This window comes from Cucurbita maxima, unplaced genomic scaffold (genome assembly GCF_002738345.1).
Source record: "Cucurbita maxima cultivar Rimu unplaced genomic scaffold, Cmax_1.0 Cma_Scf00013, whole genome shotgun sequence".
NCBI lineage: Eukaryota > Viridiplantae > Streptophyta > Magnoliopsida > Cucurbitales > Cucurbitaceae > Cucurbita > Cucurbita maxima.
The window spans coordinates 3,969,529-3,993,985 of NW_019272029.1; the positions used below are offsets into that span (position 1 = coordinate 3,969,529).

Genomic DNA, 24,457 nt, shown 5'->3' on the forward strand with positions numbered 1-24,457 from the left:
AAAAAAAAAAAAAAAAAAAAAAAAAAAAAAAAAAAATTGAACCCACCAAAATTTATTATTAATTTTAAATGTATAGAGATATTTAATTTATTTGTTATTATTTATTTTTTTAAACTCTTAAATATAATTTTCAAATTTTTTCAAAAATATATTGAAATTGGGTCATTAAATTTTAATTAAATATTTTATGAACTTTAACATTTTACTTAATTAAAAATAAAATTTTGAATAAATGACGCTAACACAACCATGGTATATGATTAGGTTCATTGTCTGATGGTTGAATTGAAAAAAAAAATTACAATTCGAACACTTGAATTGAATTTAAAAATTACCAACGGTTAGCTCAATCGAAAAAACTCTTAAATACTAATTAGTCAGAAAAAAAAAATGGAATGCAAAGTCAAATAAAATATCTAAGAAAAAAAATTTTCTCTCAGAAAATATCCTACTAAACAAAAATTAAAAAAAATAAAATTATTTTTGCATAAATAAATTAAATCAAATGGATATTATTTTCTTACGTATTATTTAATTTAATTTAATTACGCATTGCTTATAAAATTTAGACTATTTTAATAAAAATAACTCTAAATTTATAATATTTTAATAAAAATTCTTTTTATTTTTACCATGGTAAAGGATATTAAATTTAAAGTATTTTTTAATTAATAAAAAATTAAAAAGTATTAATAAAAAATTTAAAGTTTAAAATTATTTTTGTAACACTGATATTTTTAAAAAAAATAAAGTAGCGACAGTTAAAATATTTTTTTAAGATTATTTAAAACGTATAAAGAGCCATTTTTATTAATTTAAATTAAATTTTAAATAATTAAATAATTATGTTGAATCAGCGTTTGGGTGAGTGCCAAACCACAGAAGAAAGAGAAAGGACGCGTTATTGACTTGTAATTTACAAATATTCTATTTTTTATCTCTTATAATTAAAATCCCAAGAAACTCGATAAAGGCAGAAAAAACCAACGCCCATATTTATTTCCAGCATTTAAATTATTTTTATATAAATAAATAATTATTTTTCCAAAATTATTATAATTTTATTTATTTTTAATCCCGTCCAAAAAAAATTAAAATATTATATTCCAATCCCCCAAATTTTATATTAAAAAAAGAATAAAAAAAAGTACCATGTTGCCGGCTGGAAAATTCATATGGCTTCACTAGCCGCCAAATTTGACGACGCGCCGTCCTAACTTTTTGGCATACTTTTATTTATTTATTTTTAATATTTAATATTTTTGTTAGGCCACGTCGGCAAAGTAAATTTGGGAGGACGTTCATGCACTTAAGATATACCCTTATTTTCACAATATTCCAATCATATTTTTTTATTATTACAATATTCTAACCCACTCCACATGCCACGACAAAAAATATATGCGTGGAGGTAGGGCCCACTTCCCCCAACTAATCCAATAAATTAATTAATTATTATTATTTCTCTTTAATTATTTTTACATTCGTGATCAATGATATTAGTTAGATATTAAGCTTGAAACACACGACAAAATTGGAGTTTCTCGAATATAAATATACTAACGGGCCCACCTGGGCCTACGTGGGCCCAACATCGTCACATTCTGGATTGGATCAACATCGCTTCAGGCCCAAATAAATACGCAGTTTTTTATTTTATTATAAATTATTATTATTTTTTTTGTTTTGTCTGTAGTGCGGCAACTTGCGTTAGTTAGTGCCACGTCAGGGCGTGTGGGTGTTAAAAGAAAGCCAAGTGGCACAAGTGGGTGTATCAAAATGGCGTCTCATTCGAAATTATCAGCAATTTTTGAGAATTTGTCGATTTTGCCCCCCTTGTACGTGGGACCCACCGATTCGTGTTTATCTTTGTTCGAGTTTATTTACTTATTTAAATTTAATTTAAAATTTAAAAATTTAAAAATTTAAAAAATTTAATTAATAAAATAAAATAAAAATGAAATGGTTATAAAATAAAATATTTAATTAATAAAATATTGAGTTTGAGCATTACACGCATGATTCAGGACCTCGAAAAGATATATGTTCATTATTTACTCCGAAAATCTTTATTCGATTTATTCGATTATTATAATTTAATACCACTTGGGTTTTTTTGTATATCAGATGTGGATGAACTTGTAATTATCCTTGATTGCTTATATGATTTGACTTACGGATATTTTTACTATTCTATGGGTCAAGTTGGTTTCCCCATATTTTTTGTTTGCTCGACTACGTAGCTTTGTCGGAATTTAGGCGAGGTTTTCCTTGTCAATCATAGATAACTCGTGCATAATTTTAGCTTACTCGACCATTTTGCCTGTCCATGTATATTCAATCATTTAGGTCTCTAGCTGACTTGCCTCGTCTCTAGGCCAAGTTTTTTGGTTCGACCTTTCATCTACTATAGGTCAATATTTCTCATACGCAATATTGCATCTTGATTTCCATCAACATCCCAAATACTGAGATGTCATCGGCTGTCATAGCTTGCTCAAATATGTCTATCAATAACTGATACTACGAGTCAAATATACTATCGAGACATTCCACACATCCATCTATGTAGCTTCTAGCAAGGCCTGAACTCTCTTGTGTCTATGTAGAGTCATTTACAGATACTTTGCTAGATAGTGGGTGCATATATCAACCTTCAACATGTGGATCGAGGTGCAATATCGATACACTCATATCATTTGATATTGTCCTTTTTTAAAAGAAGACACCATACTCGCGCTTGATGTGACAGGTGGTTGAGCACCGAGTAATTTGCTTTGGTGTAAAAATATTTATTAACAATTTATTTTAAAAATAATTTTTATAATTTGTTAAAAAAAAAAGAGTCATTGTAATATATGAAGGGAAAACGTTTACAAGACTTCGGTCAAATCTCTTTCAATTATTTTCTCTCCGCACTAAAAATTAGGGAAAAATTACATCTCGGTGATGTTGACTCAATGTACGGCCACGATGAAAGCACCGTGTAATCAGGTCGGCAAGATGAATCATCCAACGTGGAGGTGGGGACCACAGGAGTTAATACACGCCCTCTGTCCATCTCCTTCGGATTGGCTTTTGAAAACCATAATCTTTGATGATAGAGTGACAGTGACATGTCGACCTTTTGGTCACCATCCAATAACATCACGTCACGTCATGTATGATTGAAGACCTCTTTTCCATACCTCCTTTGTCGAATTACACGTCACAGCTCACGTGTCCGTCATTGTTGTTTTTACTTTACCGAAAATGATCAACCCACTTGATCCATTAATGGCCCATTTGGTTAAACGACACAACGGAAATTTGAGTTGGGCTTCGGCCCAACACTTATTTATTTATGTACTCCTCGTTTACTCGAGTGTCGCATGCTCACCAGCTTCACGTGGTTCATCCTCGAACCATATCTTACTGCGAGAGATGCTTTTGCATTGATTCACAACCAACGTAGCCATGGTGATTACATGTGATTGCATTTTTCGACCCCACTTGTGTGGTTACTTACTGAGCATTTCTTTAAATATGTAAGTCACGTGCTACTTATTTTTCAAATAAAGGTAAGACACCCTTATATGGCTGACGACGTCGTTGTGAAAGTCTTGAGGATGAACTCGTAATTATCCCAAATTTTAAGGACTAAAACGTCGAGTTTAAAAATACAGAGATCAAAACGTAGGTTGAGTATAATTTTTTCAATAATATATGTTTTAACTATTTATTATTATTATTATTTATTAAATTAACAATTGAACTTAAAAAGCTATAAATTTAATAATAATAATAATAAATCTTATAGAGAGACGAGCCCATGTGAACAACTTTGGAGGTTAATAGTCCAGAAGAAAAAAGACAATTTTATGGAATTGTGTTACACATTACTTTTCCTATATATCTATTGGGCCGGGCCGAAGTAGAATTGAATTTATTAATTGGGCTACATGTGATGCAAAGCCCGTAGTCTTTTTATTGGGCCGGGTCAATGTAGGCCCAAATTTAGACCGAGCCGTGAAATCGGTTGCTCTCGCATAAAACAATGTTGCCGATGACGGTCCTGAGGGAGAAGAAATGGAGGGAAAATCTCACTCGGTAAGAAAATGGCTGAAACTGGAAGAACAGTTTGGAGTTTTCAGATTGCAGAGTACAGACGAGGTAACGTTTCCTTCTTGTTTCTCAGAATATGAAGAATCGAGAACACAAATCATCATGAAAACGCGTTTCTAATGGTCACGAGTATAAAGCAAAAGCTATGGATTGGTGGTTGTTTCCTTGTTAATTTTGCTTTCATAATTTATATTCACAGTGAAAATTCACTTCGTAAAAGCGAAACGATTATTGATCATTGTTTCGATTCCAACAAATGGCTGGAAAGGCAAGTGTAATTCTATCCTCGTAATTATTGGTTCTTCAATTTCCATTTTCTTCGATGGTATTCAATTCCGTATACGGCGGTAGCTTATGATTTTACTCCTTCCAGAACATAATCTGCTGAGATTCAGTCTTTTACACTGATGATTGACGATGGAGGACCATCGCCAGGTATTTCTCATCTCTCGCAATTTGAACTTACTGATGGAAATTTAATGAAACAGTTCGTGATCTCTTGTTATCTCTTCCTACTTGCTTGAAACACGGATTGACTGATGAAAATTTGAGTGCACTACACTTCACCATAGTCAATCTCATATTGTGTTCATTATTATAAAAAACAGACTCTGGATCCATGTGAAAAGAAATGATATCCCAAATTCTATATTACTAGCGTGTCCATACATAGAATAGGAACATTCTTGTGTTTGCTGGACGTGGAAAGGGAAAGCCGAAAGGCAAGGAATTGCAACTACAAGCTTACAAAGAGTCAATAAACAATGGAGTTAGTGGGATAGGCCATTTACCTTTACAACGAGCCCCACTTGTGTTTCTGTCTAAATGACCGTCGCCATTGTAGTTTCAAGCTGTTAATGCTTTCAGCATACGTGTGCCTATGTTCTTTTGACTAAAAAATTGGATTGCCAAGGCATAATTGCTCTATAAAGTAGTTTTTTGATGGAAAGCGAAATTCAACCCACAACATGATTCCGGAGAAAGACTTTTGCATTCATCTCCATAGTCTTACAACCAAAGACATTCATCATCCTTAACCCGTCGTGTGTTACAAACCAAACCCCACCAGTTTTCTGATATTGAAAACTTAAAAAAAGAGCAAAAATATTAGAAGAAAAGAAGAGGAAAAGCATTTCCATTTTACATACAGAGAAGAAAACTAGGTACTTGGGAAGAACAAAATTATGGGATTCTACTGCAGGGGTTGCTGCATGGTGACAACCAAAGGACTAGTAACTACGTGCTTTCCATCAGTCCAAACTATGGAACCACTCTTCATGCTAGAGCTTCCAGAGGAAAGTCTTAAAGCCATTGCTTGGACCCTAACCAAGAAGCTCAATTTTTGCCCAACCCTTCTAAACGCCAGCTTTTCTGGCTCCACAGTCACTGAAATTCCTCTTGGTGGCTTGATTGTTACCTTGTAGATAGAATTAGCGTCCCCAACGTTGGTCACACTTCTAATGAAATGCGTAGACATCTTATGTTTACCATATTGTTGAAACACCACAGACAATGAAGGGTAGTTCAAATTCCCAGTATGCCCAGCCCTTTTTGCGCCGCTGCAATCTGCAATCTTCCCCGTAATAACTTGGATGTTCTTAGTGGTGTAGTTGGCGTTACACAAGAAATCTACATAATCATATGTGTTCAGGTCATAGATTAAGCCAGGGTCCATTGCCTTTTGTGGGTGAACATGACCAGCTCCAAAGTCTAAGACCGTAGAAGTATTGCCTGAAGATTCGTCTAACATTGTCTCACCCCTGTTGTCCAAGGTATAAGCTGTAGTCATTAGGGCTGATTTTATAGCGGCTGGACTCCACCCTGGGTGTGCCGCTTTAAGCAGAGCAGCCAAGCCAGAGACATGAGGACAGGCCATGGAAGTGCCGGAAAGTATGTTGAACTCTGTGGTACGCTTGTCTGTGGGAATTCCAGAGGGCCCAATTTTATCAGGCCAAGCGGCAAGAATGTTCAATCCTGGCGCAATCACATCAGGCTTCACGATTTCAGGGGACTCTGGATTAGGACCTCGAGCTGAAAATGAAGCAACAACCGGTGCTGGCCTGACTCCAAGCCGAGTTCCCTTGAACAAAATTGTAGCTGTTGGCGGTGACTTAGACTTCGCTGCTTCTGCAATATATTTGCGGATCTCGTCGCCGCCGGCTGCACCGACGGCAGTGGCGGGTAGAACATGGCAGTCAGCTACCAAACCCTCACCGTCAAAGACCCCATTTGCTAAAATCATTCCTAATCCTCCAGCCTTTTTCACAACCTCACCTTTAGCAGCTCTTGAATTTATGCCCCTATCACATACTACAATCTTCCCTTTCACTAGATTTGGGTTCAATGAGCCTTCTAAGCATAGAGACGAAGAATACCCATCACCGCCTTCGGTTCCTGCATAAATTAGAGGATGCATACGACCAGGAACCAAAGCAGGTCCGCCGTAGACACTAGTACCTAGTATAACCCTCCCGTTTCCCAGCTTAACATCAGCAGGAAAATCTCTATCCATGGTTCCAGCTCCTACTGTTGTAACCCATGGTGCTACGTTAGTCACAGTGAGCCCACCTGGGCCACCGTTACCGGCTGATGCCGAGACAAAAACACCGGCTGCCACCGCTCTAAAAGCCCCAATAGCGATGGCATCGAGATAGTACGGCACAACCACACCGCCGACGCTGAGTGATACCACATCCACACCGTCGGAAACGGCAGCATCAAAAGCTGCAAGAATGTCAGAGTCGTAGCAGCCTGCGTTCCAACAGACTTTATAAGCAGCAAGACGGGCCTTAGGAGCCATTCCGGCCGCTTTACCACGAGCGTAGCCTAAAGTTGAAGCTGGAAACACATAACGACCTGCAGCAATGGACGCCGTGTGAGTACCATGACCATCGGAATCACGCGGCGAGCGATACTCGGTGGTCTCGTTCATCTTTCCATTGGTGGCCTCGTACCCACTACAGAAGAATCGAGCCCCAATAAGCTTACGGTTGCAAGAGGTGGCTGGGAAGTGTTTAGACTCCAAGCACCGGCCTTTCCATTTGGAAGGAATTGGACCCAGATCGCGGTCATTGAAGCTCTGCCTCTCCGGCCAAATACCAGTATCGATAACTCCGATTACAAGGTCAGATCCAAAGTCGGACTCTTTAAGCAACCCTGCACTATCAGAGGTCGTAAGGCCAAGAAACTCAGGGGAACGAGTTGTATGAGGATGGCGAACCTGCTCGGGGATGACGGCGGCGATATGGGGAAGGGTTTGAAGGTTCTGAACTTCAAAAGGTGAGAGCTTTGCAGAGAAGCCATGGAAGAGGGTTTCATATGTGTGAATGATGGGTCCGTCGCTACCAGAAGCATCTGGTTGTGACGGTGTTGGCTTGTTGGGAGAGATGGAGGCCAGAGAGGACTCGTACCAGTGCCTGTGTGTTGGGAAAATGGAAGGCTTGCTGGCATCTCTGTTAACCTGCACAATGAAGGTCTTCTTGGAATTATCGATCGAAGAAGAAGAAAGTGGGAGGAGGAGAGAGAAGAGAAAGAGTCCTCGAAGAAGAGCAGCCATGAGAGAGAGAGAGGAGGAGGAGGAGGCGGTGGTGTGGCAATGGGCTGCCGATGCTTTGACAGTGGCAGTGAAAGAAGAAAAGTTTAAAAAGGAAGTGGGTGTAGTGGGAGTGCGTGAGGGTACAAATGTGGTAATAAAACGCGTAGAAAGCAGTAAGATTGAAGAGGGGTTGGGGTTGGGTTGGGTTGGGTTGGGTTGGGTTGGGTTAAAATTAATTGGTAAATGGGAGTACTTTAGCACTCTATTCCTTGGAATTTTGTGGAAATTGTTTGAGAGACTCCATTATATTCCATCACCATACCATACCATACCATACCATACCATACCATATACCCCTGTGGCCTGTACTTGTTCAAATTGAAAATTTGAGTGCCCCCAAAAAAGGTAAAATTTTAAAATTTTGAATTCACCTCTTTTCTTTCACTTTTTTAATTATATATTCTTTCCGTTAATTCTGAATATTATCATAAAAAAAATTAGAAACTACCTTTTGAAGTGAGTTTGATAGCTACAGGTTGATGGTGATTTTGTGATTTTGTGATTTTGTTTTTAGTGTTTGTGTTTGCTAAATTAATAAAAATGAGTTATTTTAACTTACTCACTTTACTTCAAAAATATTTTTAAGTTTTAAAATGGTTAAAAAAAAAGTCTTAAAAAATATACTTATACAAAAAAAAAATATATATTTAATTTTAAATAAAAAATAATATTTTGTTTAAAAATTATTCCTTGAAATTTTAAAAGTTTTATTTTTATATTTTTTTAAATTCTAAAAAATACCCTTAAACTTATTTTGAATTTTATACTTTTATACCAATGCTCATAAGCTTTTACTATGTCGGTAAGTGTTAAAAAAATTTAAATTTCTTTTACAATATATATTAATGCTATTTTTAAAATTTTATAAATAAATTTTTAAATATAGTATATTGGTAAAAGTATTTTTAAACTTTTTAAAATAATGATTATTGAAATAATTTTGTTCAGATATTTTTAAAAGTTTAAAATTATTATTGAAATTTTTAAAAATTTAAATAGTATTTTTTTTAGACAAACTACTCGGAGAATTTTTATTAATTTCTTTAACATTTAAGCTTGTTTACTATTTTGAAAATATTACTCAAAATTTTAAAAATAAACCAAAATTTTAATAGCTATATTTTAATTTTTTTTTGGGGAATGCAAATGATAATTTCTGTTCAACAGTGGACTACATTAAAAAGAAAAATTCATTATTAGCATTTTATTTAATATAAATTGCAGTTTATACACACTATATCTACTATAAAAATTAATTTTAAAAACTTATTTTTGTTTATAAAATTCCATTAAAATTCAAATATTTTAAAGAGGAAAATCATAAAGAATTTAAAGAAAACAAGTACAGTTTTAAAAATTAAAAACAAAAGGCTAAAACACCTTTTGATAATAATTTTATTTTTAGTTTTTGTTTCTTTCCAATTTAAGAAACATTTTAATTCTTAATTAAATTTAAAAAATAAAAATGAATTTCTAAAAATAACTTCTTTTTTTTTTTTTTTTTAATTTTCAAAATGTGTTTTTTTTTTTAAAACGTGAGTAGATAATGGTTAACAAAACAAATAATTTTACAAGTGCCGTGTGTATAGTATTTATGATATAAAATAAAATAAAAAAAGATTTTAATTAGTGTTTTGTGGTGAGGAACATATAAAAGTACGGTGTCGTTTTAAGTAAAGCGGAGAAAGACAAAGGGTGCACGGCTACCAAGATGCGTGTCTGCATTTTAGATTTTTAATTCAATAATTTATCACCACATTCTCAACAGAAACTCCCATGAAAGAATCTCTCATTTCTTTCAGACAAATTTTAAATATTATTCCATTTACCCTTTTATCCCTTTGCTGTTTCTTTATCTTTTTGTTTTCTCAGATTTAAATTTATATTATAATATTATTCCGTTTGAGACACCTTTTGGTCCATAATTAGATGTTAATTTAAAAGTCAATTTCTATGTCATTCCCACTGAATTTATAGATTCTTGTGTGATCCGATATGATATCAGTTGGAGAAGAGAACGAAGTATTGTTTACAAAGGTATGAAAACCCTTCTCTAGCATACGCGTTTTAAAAATCTCGAGGGTAAACTCGAGAGGGAAAGTTCAAAGAGAACAATATCTGCTAGTAGTGGGTTTGAGTCGTTACAAATAGCATTAGAGCTAAACACCAGATAATGTGCCAGCGAGGAGGCTAAACCCCGATGAGGCGATGTGCCAGCAAAGACGTTAGGCCCCAAATGAGGATGAATTAGGGAGTCCTATATCGATTGGAGAAGAGAATGAGTGCCAACGAGGACGCTAAGCTCCGAAAGGAGGCGAATTGTGAGATCCCACATTGGTTGGAGAGGAGAATGAAACATTTTTTTTAGAGGAAGTCCAAAAGGGAAAGCTGAAATAGGACAATATTGATTAACGGTGAGGTTAATAGACACATATTGGAGAAATGAATTGGGTGGCTAAGATTGAAGATAAGTTATGGAGGAGATTCAATTGTGTGAATGTTAATGAAGACAAGAACAAGGGGTGCCCCACAAATCTTTAGTTGTGTAAGACAACCAAGGGGCATGTAATATTAAAAGCTCCATTAATCACACTTCAATAAGTGGATTGGTTGATTTTAGTTTCAAGTTGTGATGTACGACAGATAACCATTTCTCCCGAAACTCGCACAGGATGGAAGAGAGTGCGAGCTTTTGGAGTGTATTAATTAGAACCTAACTTAGAATGTTGTGAGATCTTATATCGGTTGGAGAGTGGGACGAAACTCCTTCTAAGGGTGTGAAAATCTCTCCCTAACAGGTGTGTTTTAAAACTTTGAAGAGAAACTCGAAAAATATATGCTAATGGTGGGCTTAGGCTATTACAAATGATATCAGAGTCAGACATCAGACAATCTATAGTAAGGAGACTGAGTCCTGAAGGGAGGTGAACACGAGGTGGTGTGCCAGCAAAGACGTTGGACTCTGAAGGGAGATAGATTGAGTGTCTGACATCAATTGGAGAAGAGAACGAGTGCCAACAAGAACATTGGGCCCCAATGGAAGTGGATTGTGAGATCCCACATCGGTTAGGGAGGAGAACGAATTATTCTTTATAAGGGCCTAAAAGCCTCTCCCTAGCAGACACGTTTTAAAAACCTTAGGAAAAGTTCTAAAGAGACAATATCTACAAGTTGTGGGTTTGAGTTGTTACACCCAACAAGTGGCAACGACATTACAAAAGTTCAATTACAAGAAAAGCTCGGTGTTGGTCCTAATTTAAACCAGCAATGGGCACTGAGGAGAGTGAGAAAAAGAAGGGGAAGCATCCACTTTGTAGCAATAAAGTTTAAAATTAGGTAATAAGTAAAGATTTGGTGAGAAGCATGAAGTCAAAGGAAGAGATTAAGAAAGGACATCAATATTTTTACATACCTATTTTACCCTTCATTTCAAGTAATATATTTAATTTGGGAAAAATTATAATTTAATATCTCTAGTTTAAAAAGTAGAATAGATCGTTTTGAAGGACTACATGAAGCGTCATCAAACCATAAGAGAGAATCTACAAAAAGATGTTTGCTTGAAAAAAAAATGCTAACATTGAGTATAGTTTTGTGAAAATTAAGGGTGTGGAAATTTTTCTTCGTAACATACGCGTTTTAAAATTTTGAAGCGTACAATATTTGTTAGCGGTGGGAGTTTTTCCCTAACATATAGTGTTTTAAAACTGTGAGGCTCATGACGATACATAACAGACAAAAGCGGACAATATCCACTAGCTGGGGAGTTTCTCCCTAACATACAACATTTTAAAATTGTGAGACTGACGATGATACGTAACGGGCAAAAACGAACAATATCTACTAGCAGTGGAGATTTCTCCTTAACAGACAGTATTTTAAAACTATGAGACTGGTGGTTATATGTCACGAGTCAAAACGGACAATATCTACTAGCGTCTCTTGGGCTCTTAGAAGCATGCTCCACAAAAGTTAAAATATACTCGTCTTTGAAGAGAAATTAAAATATACTCATCTTTGCAGCGGAATATTCAAATCCCTCAGACCAAAAAAAAAAAAAAAGATCACCAGCTATTTTAAGATAAAGTCATATTGCCTAAGGAAAAAAAAGAGTAAAGAAAGGGCAATTAGTGGATTGTCATAATTAGTGTTGGTAATGAAGTGTTAGAGAAGGGAGGGGATGGGGCCTCTTTGTGTTAGTTTATAAATAAATTGAGGTTTGCCAACAGGAGAGGAGAGATGCCTTTAATGCATCCATCAAGCCTTCCAGCACTATCATTTAAGCAGTGGACCTGCTTGTTTTCTGGGGTCAAGTTCCCCGTTCTTGCCTCGTGTATGGGACATTCACATTCATGATTCAAGTCCACCGCTAGTGATATTGTTCTCTTTAGACTTTCCTTTTGTACTTCCACTCAAAATGTATGTGTCAAGGATTGCATCACTCCCCATCATCGAGACCATATTAGGTGCTCCTACTAGTGATATTGTTCTCTTTAGACTTTCCTTTTGTGCTTCCACTCAAAATGTATGTGTCAAGGATTGCATCACTCCCCATCATCGAGACCATATTAGGTGCTCCTGAAGCATCATAGTTTGCACCAAGTGGTCCCGGTGGGAAAACTCCTACTGCAGGATTTGGGTTGGGTTCGCATTTACTGATAGCTCTTGAAGTAGACTTCTAAAAATGGGTCCTCCTGCACCCTTACATGCCCGCATCGACTATGTGTTCTCCCCATCTTCTTTCCTGTCGAGTCATCTTTTTCCTTCCTAATCAGCCATTAACTACTTGTAAATTCTAATCTACATCAGAACTTATGCAACATGCATTATCCACCATCTTTGACTTGCAAACTTATTAGTCAGACAACTTTAGGCAACTGAACACCCTAAACACATACTTCCTACACTCAGACTTCCGAACTTCGTACCCCAAACGACTCCACCAACTTATTAACTTCAGATCTCATAATCCAACTCAACAGTATAAACTAAATAAGAAGTGCTGTCATTCAATCCATTTGATCAATCATAAAACCTTCGCCTTGTAAGCATACACGTTGATTGTCAAAAGGGGAAAATCGGTAGCTTACATGTAAGTTCAAGTGGATCATCCAATTCATCCTCTTTCTACATAAGATCTAAGTTAGCCCTCAACTAAGATGGAGAACTGTAGTAATCATTCCCCTTCTGTTTCCTAAGCCATTATCCAAGTATTACTCAACCCCAACCTACAAATACAGAAAAAATCAATAGTTTTCTACTTAACTTTTCTCTGGTTTCCTGGATACGTTATATATATATATATATATATATATATACTTGTAGATTTTGGTTAATAGCACAGTGATACATGTAGTCAAGGCAATGAGCTTTATATGTACGGCCGCAACGGTTTGGTTCTCTTGTAGGTTTTGCAGAGATAAATTTGACCTCAAAATCAAATCATCTTCATATTGGTCTTGAGGATAAGCCTGGAGACAACCCATTACCAACTTTCTTCTTCTTGTAATTAGCAACACTACAGTGTGGACATATGTATTCTAATCCATCAGTTTTTGCATAATCCTGCGAAAATCATGCACAATGCATCATTATGAGATAGAGGTTTGTATGTGCAATGGAATTTTTCCTTGTTCTAATCTTTTCACAGTTTGTGTATCAGTGGGATGATGTAGTAGGATGGGGACAATACCTTAAATGCGCCCAGACCCTGCCTTCGGTCACAACCAAAGTGAGCCCACTCGCCACAAATGCCACAGTTCACCCAGTCCCCTGCTGCACTACTGTTAAAGCGATCCAAAACTTCAGTGTAAGGGAACATAAGAAGTTTATCTAGTTTAACATTAAGGAAAGAGAAAGATGGCTTATGAGCTCGTATAGAATTGTAACAGCCAGAGCTCATAGCCAACATATACTGTCTTCTTTGGGCTATTCCTTCGGGCTTCCCCTCAAGGTTTTAAAATGCATCTGTTGGGGAGAGGTTTCTACACACTTATATGGAATACTTCGTTCCCCTCTTCAACCGATGTGAGATCTTACAATCCACCCCCTAGGAGGCCCAGTGCCACAACCTAACTATAGCATCCTCACTGGCACATCGCCCAGTAACCGACTCTGATACCATTTGTAACAGCCCAAGCCCAAACCCACCGCCAACAGATATTGTCCTCTTTGGGCTTTCCCTTCTGAGCTTGCTCTCAAGGTTTTAAAGCACATATGTTAGGGAGAGGTTTCCACACACTTATAAGAAATGTTTCGTTCCCCTCTCCAACCGACGTGTGATCAAACAAGAATGTTGCCTCCTAAGAGTGCATTGATGGGAATATTTCAGACGAGAGTGGAATAAAAGTGTACAAACCTGTGACACAACAGGCAACATTCACCATCTACATCTTCATGCGCCAATTCATACTCGAGAAGATAAGTTTCATAATGTCTTTTAAGCGTGTTTCCAACACCCTGCCAGAGAATTAGTTCTTATTGTCTATCACCACAGAAATCTACTCTAAATCTTCTTATGAAAATCAAGAATAACATTTCCATTACTTGTTATGCATATAAATCATTTTAGATATTCAAGAATAAACAGTTACGACAAACCAAATGATAATCAGGATAAGAATTGTGTTATTAGACATGAGAGCCGTACAGTCATTCTATTGGTCATGGTGTAATTGCGCATCTTTGAGAAGATCTGTCCTTTCCAGTTAATACCATTTCCAACACGAAAGCCACCTCTTGAAACCACCTGGTCAGCAGCATCCGTTCGGGAACAGTCCAATCAGTATCAGAACACAGTACACTCAATATCCATGATTCTAATGGAGAAAGGAGCTTACCTCCTTGTACAGGTTGTAAAGGTCGAGACGCTTTCCATTGAGTATTGCATCTGGAAACTCAGCAAGCCCACCAGGAGGAATAAGTCGATTATGACCTCGAAGAGCAAGAAACTGCAGCAAATCCTTCAAAAATTCCTCCTACATGAGAACAAGAAAAAAAATTAGCTCAAGAAAAATAAAGTCGAAATCAATCTAAATATTCAGGTCGAACACCTGAGGATTAGCAACGACTCTAAATTTGACTTCCTGAACATCATATTCTTTAAGCACATATTTTCTAGGAGCGTTCCAAAGAGATGCGACTACCTCAAAGCAAGCCTGTATAGGGCTTCTGCCACAACCATGCTTCTTCAAAGGTAGTGGATTCATGGGAATAATTTGTTTATATTGAGATGCACTTGGAAACATTTTTTGTTGCAAAACTGAAGCTGAACCTACAATAACATGCTTCGCTGAATTACTAGAAGAAACACTAGCTTTAACCAGGCCTCCATTGTGCCCACCTGTCTCAGCTATTCCACGAAAATATATCATTTTATGGCGATTAACGTGAGGAATGGGCCTCATTGCGGCAATTTTCATTCCTCTCCTTCTCGGGAGTGGAAACATGGGAGTGCTGAAACCATTCCTTGATCCTATTTCCATGTTCTCGCCGTCTATTCTGCTTCCAGACGAAACCTTCAGATGTTGAATAACATCATGAGAACCAAGCCTTATGTCCTTCACATTTCTCAATCTCTTTCTAGGTGCAGGTGGTTTCAACCAGCTTGGAGGTGTGCTATCGGTTAAATTGTTTAGAAATAAATCTCTTTGCTTCCTTGAACCGAAGAAAAGGAGGCGTTCAGCATCGTCCTTCTCAAAAGAAGCTACAGACAAACCCTGAATGCCGGCAATGCCAAGTACAACTAAACTTCGATAAGAAACATCAGGGGCTAACTGCCTCAAAATCTGCGAAACAGCCACGGACGAGCACATACTCATTATAAGAGCTAGTAATCATTATCATCACTAGACGAATACGAGATATTGCTTCGTAGATTTTTAGTTCTGATTCCCTAACACTGGAAATATATAAATATCAGCAAGCATTAATATTCTTTAGATTCCGTAATCAAGAACCAGGCCAGGAGAAACAAATTCACAGAAATCAGTGCACAGCATTTCAGGCTAGATAGAAGACAGCCATTCTGATTCAAGAACATACGAATGCTAAACCAGAATATAGAATCAGATTCCAACGGATACAATCTCATAAAATAAGATGAAGAGAAGTGATCGGACAACCTGAGATGCCCACGAAGGGACCTTCATGCTAACTTCGAAAACTGTTGCCCCACAAGCAACTGAAGCAGATTTCCGTGGCTCACGCAAGTGTTTGCTTCCATCACCATCTATTAGTGTCTGTACTGGTTCGCTTCTGTCTATAATCTCATTCTTTATATAATTTTCAAATAGCTGAATACAAACAAGTAAGAAGTTGTATAATCTGACAGCTGCAAAATAAAATGAAAACCTAGCCAGAGAGCTCCTACATTACCTGATCATCAAAACAAGCTTGTGCACTACCCGACACCAATAGTGAGATGTGGGCAAAACTGCATGTTGATATGTCACAGCGCATGGTCACAACACCATCAGAGTGCATTCCTGCCTGGAGAGGTGGAGGAGGGGCACTGTGCACATCAGATGAATTAATACAATTGACAGCCATTATAAAATGTGGAGTCTACAACTCCATTTAGAGGTCAGAAAATTTTTGCAGTGACTAAATCCATAAAACACCAGCAACATAGAAAAAAATAATAAAATAGAACTCCTCAAAAGTATTAGGCAGGTGACTTTAAAAACCAGCACACCTGAACTTGCCATGAAGTTTGCTCCCCCGAATCTAAAACACAAAAATAGGTATTAGAAAAAAAAAAGTAAAAAGAAAACACTTTCCCCTATTAACAGGGCATAACCAAATCAAGAAGCTAGATTGTCTATTAGAAACAGAGGTTCTAGCAATAAAGCATTTTCCCTACTTCAATGTCCAAGAGAGCGTTAAGACCATCCTCCAGAGCTCCTAATACGTAAGCATCCTAAAAAGAGGAAAACAAAGCTACAAGTCATGCCATATAGGATACTGTAAGGGTACGAATTTTGCACATTCGTGCCCATTCCTACTTACCAATGACCTTGGTTCACCACATATGAGAAATCTCATTTCAACATAATGATCAAGTATGCTCACAGAAGGAACTTCCGATGAACTTTCTTCATCATCAGCTGCCTCTTTCTCAAGGGGTTCAACATTTATTCTCAAACGTTCTCCTAGAAGATGTGGTCCTAGATCTTCACTAACGTCGTTATGACTACTGTTAGGAAGAACAAGGCTGTTTCCCAAGCAATACATCCTAAATGAAGCATGTGCAAGTTGAAATGCGTCCCATGTATGAGCAGATGAACTGCAATTCACATAGAAAAATAGTTATCCTTCAATTATCCTTTACTTTCCATCTATACATAGCACCGATTAATCTGCATTGTCATACTAATGGAGTACCTCTGAAGAACCGAAAGAAATGCATTACGGAAATGGCATGCTGCATAACAAGAAAATGTGCTTCTCCAGTATATGACATAAGGAATACCCTGATAACAAGTAAGCAACCAGTTAACCAAAATATCTTGTTCCATTCTCTTGGTTTATGAAAATAGCTCACACTTCATACAAGCACATCAGAAATGGCAGTAAACACAGAAGGTAAATATGGAACTAAATGAAATTCACCTTGGAATGAAGTGCATCAGCTACTTCATCTCCATTGGCTATTTCCAAATATACCTGAAGATCCACACCAAGGTCGTTATTAAAAATTGGAGTGAAACGTAACGGACATAAGAGGTTGCGATGGTTATCAGAAGCAGGCTTGTTTCAACAAACCATAAAATTTATTAACAAGCTTAGTGGAATTTCAAACGCCACACTGAATTCAACATCCAAAATATATTTAAGCTGATAGGATAGCTAGACTGGCTAACGTTTTCTCGGTGTCCAATTAAAACAACATTAGTTCACTGTAATCATACCATATAATAGAAGTTCTTATTTGTTTCTGTTTACTTTTTCCTTTTGTAGGGGCTCTGATTACAAAATGATACAAGAAAATACGAAACTGAAAATTCAAAAAGGATGTAGAACATACAGTGGTCGGCAACGGAGAACTAAAGAGCCCACTAATCGCTTCTACGGTGAACAAATCAACACCTTCCCATACTAAAGAACCAACTTCATCATTCTCGAGTCGTTCCCCTTGTAAGTAAACAATGTTCGGTCTATACGATTCAATAATCCTACAAAACTCATCTTTACTAGGATTGGGCAAAACCTGGACCTGCAAATATATGTGACAAAAATAATTACAACAGGGTAGTTGCAGGAACATACAAGCTAACACTCATCAATAAAATTCGAACCTCCAAACGCCCAGAAGAATTTAATTGTGGAAAAGGATATCTCTGCTCATCCTCTGGATTATCCTTCTTAAATTTATCTTCAGGAACACTCCCACAGGGGATTGCAAGAAGCCTACAAGTATATCTTGAAGGAGCTTGAGAATGAAACACCATTGGAGTTATATAAGAGCAATGAACCCTCTCTAGTAATGTACTCTCTCCAGCTTTTCACGGGAGACTTTAAAATCCTTGCCTCCAGCATCAACTCATAATTTAAACTCCCAAAGAGTTAGACTGAAAGTAAATGAACTTCGATAGATATGAAGAACTGCTAGCTCTGGATTAGCTATAAGAACTTCACAAATATGAACACAGAATCTGCTCAGAATTGAATTGAAAACCAGAGAAAACTTAGTCGTTGTGAAAGAAAAGAAGAACAGATTACAGAAAAACCAGTTTTCTTCCGAATGCGAACAGAGCCCTCGGAATTCAACCTTCATAGAGTTCAAATTGAGAAGAGAATATGAAAATCTACGAAGATGAAATTAAGGAAGAAAGTAAGCAAAGCAGAAGATGAAATTAGACGAACTCACCGAGTGAAGGAAGGAAGATCGCCCAAGGAATGGAAAAAATCAGGATAATCGAAAACCCTAAGTAGTCCGTAGCTTTAAAGATCAACATTCGAGTCCACCAAGAAGGAGAATCCTTTACGCCCTTAAATTCATATCTTTAAAATTTTACAATCCAAAAATAATTAGAAACTAAAAAGCATATTTCTCTCTCTTTCTCTCTCTATTATATTTCACGGAAAACACAAATTCAAAACGCTCACAGTCTCAGAATTATTGTAAAAAAAAAATTGATAAATACATCCAATTCCGGCATTTCCAAGTTGAGGTCAAACACACCAAAAAACGCGAAATTTCGAGGGATTAATTTAAGGCCCTTTGATGAACTGATTGATAAAGTAAGAAAGCTAATTCCAAAACCCTATAAACAAAAAATAAATTTAAATAAAGGAAAAGACCGTAGTGTATTTCGAAAGTACCTTACCTTGATTACAACAAGTAACTGATTTCTTTACTTTTCCAAAAGAATTTTGAGCAAACCAATGGTACGGTCGAACCCACGAGGGCTGGAATTTATGAACGCGGTACCGTTTTCTTGCTTCAAGATACTCAATCCATGGATGAATATCCATTACCCTAAAAAAACATCAAAACGAAGAGATCTTTCTTCGTTTTAATATGTGTTCTTCTCTTCTGATGTTGTTCTTGTTTCGAGGTAGTTTTCTCACCAAATTTCTTCAAGATTTGCAGAAAATTTGCAGGCTAAGATGAACCACACTTTGAGTTTTGCCATATTTAAGAATGATTTTTCAAGTGCTTATACAAATTTTGCACTTAAAAACACTTCTCGAACATGTTATTGGTATACGAACCACTTCAGGGAGAGAAAAATCTGTAGAAATGATGAACAGATGAGGAAATCCAGAGGGGGTTATTGAAGTCTTACAATTTGGAATGAACATCATTCAAGAAGGTTTAAGCATGTGTTGAGATCAACTTCTTCCCCTCTCCATATACCTCTTCCTCCTTTTTCGGTGTCTAACTCTAACACTACTAATAATATTCGAGTCCCGACTGAAAATTTAAAACTTTAAGGGGAAGTTCCAAAGGAAAAGCCCATCGAAGACAATATCTTCCCGCAGTAGACTTAGGCCATAATAAATAGTACCAGACCATCAAGGACGCTAGTCTCAAATGGAATGGATTGTGAGATCTCAAGTCATTTGGGGAGGGGAACGAAGTATTCCTTATAAAAATGTGGAAACCTCACCCTAAAAGAACGTGTTTTAAAACTATGAGGTGGACAACATAGACTAGCGGTCGGGTGGGGTTGATATCATAATGATTTTCATGTCTATCAGTTTAGATTATTTCATATTTAAGCTTCTTGAAGAAGCCCACACTAGCAACTTAGCAGACTAAAGTTCCTTTACTTCTTGGAACTTAATTTGAAAGCCATATTTTGACCCGGACGTTTTCGGGATACGCCTTTCGTGCGGGTCGGAACTTACCCGACAAGGAATTTCGCTACCTTAGGACCGTTATAGTTACGGCCGCCCCGCTGTCCAACTAGCTGCTGCGATAACAACCTCTTAAGTGGTAGAATTCAAGAGTTACTTTTAAGTTGTAGAATCCATGAGGGGATATTGAGTGTAGTTTTTACAATTCAATTAAATTGTCTGTTTTACTCCCTTACGTATCGTCATCAACCTCATGATTAGAGGTTAGCGTCTTCGCTGACATACAGCCCAGAACCTAGCTCTAATATCATTTGTAACAATAAAAGTCCACAGCTTTGGCCCATTACGTATCGCCGTCAGTCTCACGGTTTTAAAACACGTCTACTAAGGAAAGGTTTTATACCCATATAAAGAATATTTCCGTTTCTCTCTCCAACGAATGTAGGATCTCACAATCCACCCCGTAGGAGCCAGCGCCCTTGCTAGCACATTACCCAGAACCTAGCTATGATACCATTTGTCACAGTCCAACCCTACCACTAGCAGATATCGTCCAATTTAACTTATTACGTATCATTGTCAGCCTCACAGTTTCCACATTTTTACAAAATATGTTTCGTACCTTTCTCCAACCGATATGAGATCTCTCAACCCGTACATAGATCCCATCCCCTTAATAATTCACCGACAGATATTTGGAAGATAACTATAGTACATTATCCCTAACATGTTTCATTTCAGCCTTGCATCATTACCACACACACACACAAAGAAACCCATGGACAAGAACTTAAACAAAAACACTCTTTAGGGCTTCTATTACTTTCATCCATTTTAATTACAATTATGCCATTTCCAGTAGATTCAAAACAGAGGAGACTACGAAACAACAGGTCGCCGGAGATGTGGAAGCCGGTGATGTGGCCGCCGGAGATCCTCCAAAAGGCGGCGAGTTTCACTTCCTTCATTTCTCTGACATTGCCTGTAAGCTTCCACCATTTTCCTTGTAGAAGCTTCTAATTCCTTCTTTTCATCCATTTCAATCTGCTGGTTCCGACACTTCACACTACAGTAACCTTGATCTCCCCTGTTTTACACGACCAAACATCATCAAAAAACCGAACAACAAAACGGAAAATTCTTGACCAAATTCCATGATTTCATCACCAAACACAAGAACTCCCGATCTATTTCATAAACCATGATGAACAGCTAATGAATTTAACAAAAATTGAGTACCTGTACATGTAAATATCTTCATGGGGGTCCAGATTCTTGTTGCAAAGGACACATGATTTGAGAAAGGATGGGTTATTAGAACATGAAGTGAGTGAAAAAACAAGCTTTCTGGATTGTTTAACCACTAGATTTGGTTCTGGGGATCGATGAACAAGGATTCCTAACCCGACAGCCTTCAAATTGGTTGGATTCCTCTGCTTCATCGTGAAGGGGCTGTTGAATTTGGGAAGGGGAAGATGATGAGAGTGTGAGGGAATTGGATATGACAGATTTATATATATAAAAGTGATATCCACAAAGGAAAAGGTGAGTGGTTTGTTTTATAAAAAAAAAATGAAAACGTGGAAAATGAGACAAGGACATTGATTTTTTTAAGGTTAAAAAAGTTGTTTATTTAGACGCAGGTTGCCCCAGAAATTGTACTGCTCTGTTGCTTTCACCTACTAAATTTTTTTAGATAAATGTTTCCATACCCTTTTAGATATTGTTTCGTTACTATCCCCAATCGAAGTGGGATCTCATAATCCACCGTCTTTGGGAGTACAGTATTCTCGCTCACATACCGTCCAGTGTCTGGTTTTGATACTATTTGTAATAGTTCAAGTCTATTGTTAGTTTATATTATCTGCTTTCACTCGTTACGTTTAACGGACCAAAACATATAATATTTGTTAGTGGTGGACTTGAACGGTTATATTTTCAACCCAACCTAACCTTAAATTTGTTGGGTTAGTTAGTTTGAGTTATTTGAGTCCTTTATTTGAATTTTTATTTTTAATAAAAGTTAGATGTTAATTTGTAAAATATTTATTTATTCATTTTAGGACGTTATTTAATGGAAATTTATTACTTAATTTTAATATATATATTTTAAATATTGATGAAGAATAAATAATAATAATTACAAAATTAAATAAAAATAATAGAAATATATAATTTTCATTACAATTCTCTAAAATTAAAGAAAAAATAATTCGCATTTATTGAATTTGAAAGAAAGTTCTTTTCAATTTTATATTATTACAACCTAACTTATTAGATTTTATTTTTTTAATTCTAAATTTAATGCGGATTTAAAAAAATGACATGGACCACTCTTGTAAAATATAAATAAATAAATAAATAAATAAATAAATGGGTGAGGTAAGTATGGTGAAACACCCACCTGCCCGCCCACTTAGTTGCAGAATTAATGAATTAAGTGAAGTAAACGTGTTTATTAATCCTTAAATAATGTCAAATCAAGTTTAGTGAAATGATTAATATATTAATTATCCATCTTAAAATTTATATTTTGAAATATCTTTAAATTAATTTAAATATAATATTGACTTTCCTATTTAAATTATAGTTAGATTTTGTTTCATTTTTTTTTTAATGATAATTGTTTTTTTTTTATATGTTTATGAAATTATTTAATAATTTTTAATTTAAATTAAATATTAACACTAGCTCGTTGCTTATTATATTCTAAAAAACAAATATTTTTATATTAAAAAAAAGAGATATTAAAAAAATGGTTTGATTATTTTTTATATTCTTCATATCATTAATGAGGAGAAAAAGGATAAAAGTGTTAATCTTTTTATTTTTTTAAATAATAAAAAGAAAACCTTAATTTTAAAACTTTCTATAATTATAAAAGTTTATCCTTTTAAATTAAATACGACAAATAATAAATATTATTTAACGAAATATGATATGAGAATAAAAAGGGTCGAAATCTTTTAAATATCTCGCTCCATAAATTTGGCTTCAAACTTATGATATTTATTCCTTTCTTGCACAATCTCAATCGTAATCTTAATAAATAAGAAAGCAAATTTCATTATAAGACGAGAATCAAATTTATTGCTCTCAAAAGTATATTTTGATCGACGAGAATCTTTTAAATTTTGATATATATTTTTTTAATTTAAAGATTCTCTACCAACAAAAAAAAAAAGAATATATATATATATATATATATATATATATATATAAATTCTTTGTCAATAAAGACTATATTTGGTAGAATATGAAAATGGGCATAATAGCATTGGAACCTCAATGGGTGGAAAATGGAAAAAGGAGGAAAAGATGCCTTAGAAAAATTAAAATGTTTTAATTCATCTTTTTCACGAGTAATTTCGAGTAGGGGTATACATGTTGGATTGGATAAAATTTTTGGCCCAATTTGAAATGGGTGATCCGAGCAACTCGAATAAAGTTCACAACTCAACTCTCGGTTTTCGGGTTCGGTTGGGTTTGTTGATTATTCTTGTTTTTTAATTATTTAAAAAAATTATATTTGTCCACCGTACCTGTTACAATAAGAACTAAAATCATATAAGTCTCAAATATAAAACTTTCACAAGTCATAATGCGTTACTAACATTTACGACAATTGTCAAATATTATCTTCATAATAATGCTAAAAGTACCCACAAACTATAACAACCTAAGTTCTTCTCTATCAGATATTGTTCTTGGGTTTTTCATCCCGTGCTTCCACTTAAGGTTCCCCTCTTTGTCTCCTCTTCTTTTGTGTTTTCGGGCTTTAAGGTTTTAAAACGTGTCTACTACTAAAGAGAGGTTTCTATACTTTTATAAAAAATATTTCATTCTCCTCACCAATTGATGTGGGATCTCATAATTCACTTTCTTTTGAGGCTCAGCGTCCTTGCTAACACTCATTCCCCTCTCTAATCGATATGAGATCTGACACGAACCGTCTCAAATTTTATATTTTTCAAAAAATCAGATTTGAATAAATAAACAAGATGATAATTTAATCATAAGAATCAATACACAAATGGAAATGTTTAAACATAGTTTCCAAGAATACATTCCAAATTTCACCTTTTGACTTATGTTTGGAAATCTTGAGAGAATATTAATCTTAGTTTCCTATTAAAATCTTCTCTCTTTCAAATATACATAACAATTATTAACTTTTTTTTGGTAGAAAATGAATGCATCCACAATAACATAATATAATCACAGAATTATAAGTGGGTTTCTGTTCATAATTAAATTCCAATTTGCAACATATTATTCTCATGTTATATATATATATATGTATATATATATGCATCTTTTCATTCAAAACCAGACATAGGAAATGGTCTTTACTTGAGACATGACTAAGCTTACTGGAAATGGTGTTTACTTGATAAGGTACGTTCTTCTCAGCCTGGTTTTATATGTTTTTTTTTTTTTTTTTTTTTTTTT

At 35.6% G+C, this 24,457-nt stretch overlaps 3 protein-coding genes across 7 annotated transcripts; all 3 read right to left on the reverse strand.

Moving 5' to 3' along the window:
• Nucleotides 1-5,076: 5,076 nt before the first annotated feature.
• On the reverse strand, nt 5,077-7,828 carry LOC111488559 (subtilisin-like protease SBT1.5). Its single transcript, XM_023136355.1, has one exon. The coding sequence runs from the start codon at nt 7,658-7,660 to the stop codon at nt 5,297-5,299; it is 2,364 nt and encodes a 787-aa protein (XP_022992123.1). The 5' UTR covers nt 7,661-7,828; the 3' UTR covers nt 5,077-5,296.
• A 4,860-nt stretch (nt 7,829-12,688) lies between these two features.
• On the reverse strand, nt 12,689-19,534 carry LOC111488561 (AT-rich interactive domain-containing protein 4-like). 5 transcript variants are annotated; one of them, XM_023136360.1, is made up of 17 exons: nt 19,030-19,534; nt 18,570-18,690; nt 17,998-18,470; nt 17,727-17,915; nt 17,312-17,365; nt 17,084-17,172; nt 16,709-16,985; nt 16,563-16,619; nt 16,395-16,426; nt 16,076-16,211; nt 15,823-15,993; nt 14,845-15,486; nt 14,539-14,676; nt 14,349-14,447; nt 14,058-14,158; nt 13,392-13,482; nt 13,148-13,264 (listed from the first exon to the last, which is right to left on the reverse strand). In XM_023136360.1, exons 3-17 carry the CDS (start codon nt 18,148-18,150, stop codon nt 13,148-13,150), a joined length of 2,346 nt encoding a protein of 781 aa, XP_022992128.1. In that variant the 5' UTR covers nt 18,151-18,470; nt 18,570-18,690; nt 19,030-19,534. The 5 variants fall into 5 exon arrangements, with proteins under 5 accessions (XP_022992125.1, XP_022992128.1, XP_022992127.1 ...); XM_023136359.1 differs by having other exon boundaries at nt 18,570-18,703; XM_023136361.1 differs by lacking the exon at nt 19,030-19,534 and having other exon boundaries at nt 17,998-18,354; nt 18,570-19,005.
• Nucleotides 19,535-20,795: 1,261 nt separating this feature from the next.
• Nucleotides 20,796-21,576, reverse strand: LOC111488741 (protein MARD1-like). Its single transcript, XM_023136668.1, has 2 exons — nt 21,245-21,576; nt 20,796-21,092 (listed from the first exon to the last, which is right to left on the reverse strand). Exons 1-2 carry the CDS (start codon nt 21,445-21,447, stop codon nt 20,885-20,887), a joined length of 411 nt encoding a protein of 136 aa, XP_022992436.1. The 5' UTR covers nt 21,448-21,576; the 3' UTR covers nt 20,796-20,884.
• Between the last annotated feature and the right edge of the window lie 2,881 nt (nt 21,577-24,457).

Excerpts from the sequence above, each read along its gene's own strand:
- LOC111488559 (XM_023136355.1), bottom strand. The coding sequence starts at position 7,660 with ATGGCTGCTCTTCTTCGAGGACTCTTTCTCTTCTCTCTCCTCCTCCCA.
- LOC111488561 (XM_023136357.1), bottom strand. The coding sequence starts at position 18,150 with ATGGTGTTTCATTCTCAAGCTCCTTCAAGATATACTTGTAGGCTTCTT. Across the intron at positions 15,994-16,075 it reads AAGCTTGTTTTGATGATCAG|CTATTTGAAAATTATATAAA; the intron begins GTAATGTAGGAG and ends GTTTGTATTCAG. Across the intron at positions 13,265-13,391 it reads AGGGTCTGGGCGCATTTAAG|GATTATGCAAAAACTGATGG; the intron begins GTATTGTCCCCA and ends TGATTTTCGCAG.
- LOC111488741 (XM_023136668.1), bottom strand. The coding sequence starts at position 21,447 with ATGAAGCAGAGGAATCCAACCAATTTGAAGGCTGTCGGGTTAGGAATC. Across the intron at positions 21,093-21,244 it reads GAAGATATTTACATGTACAG|GGGAGATCAAGGTTACTGTA; the intron begins GTACTCAATTTT and ends CGTGTAAAACAG.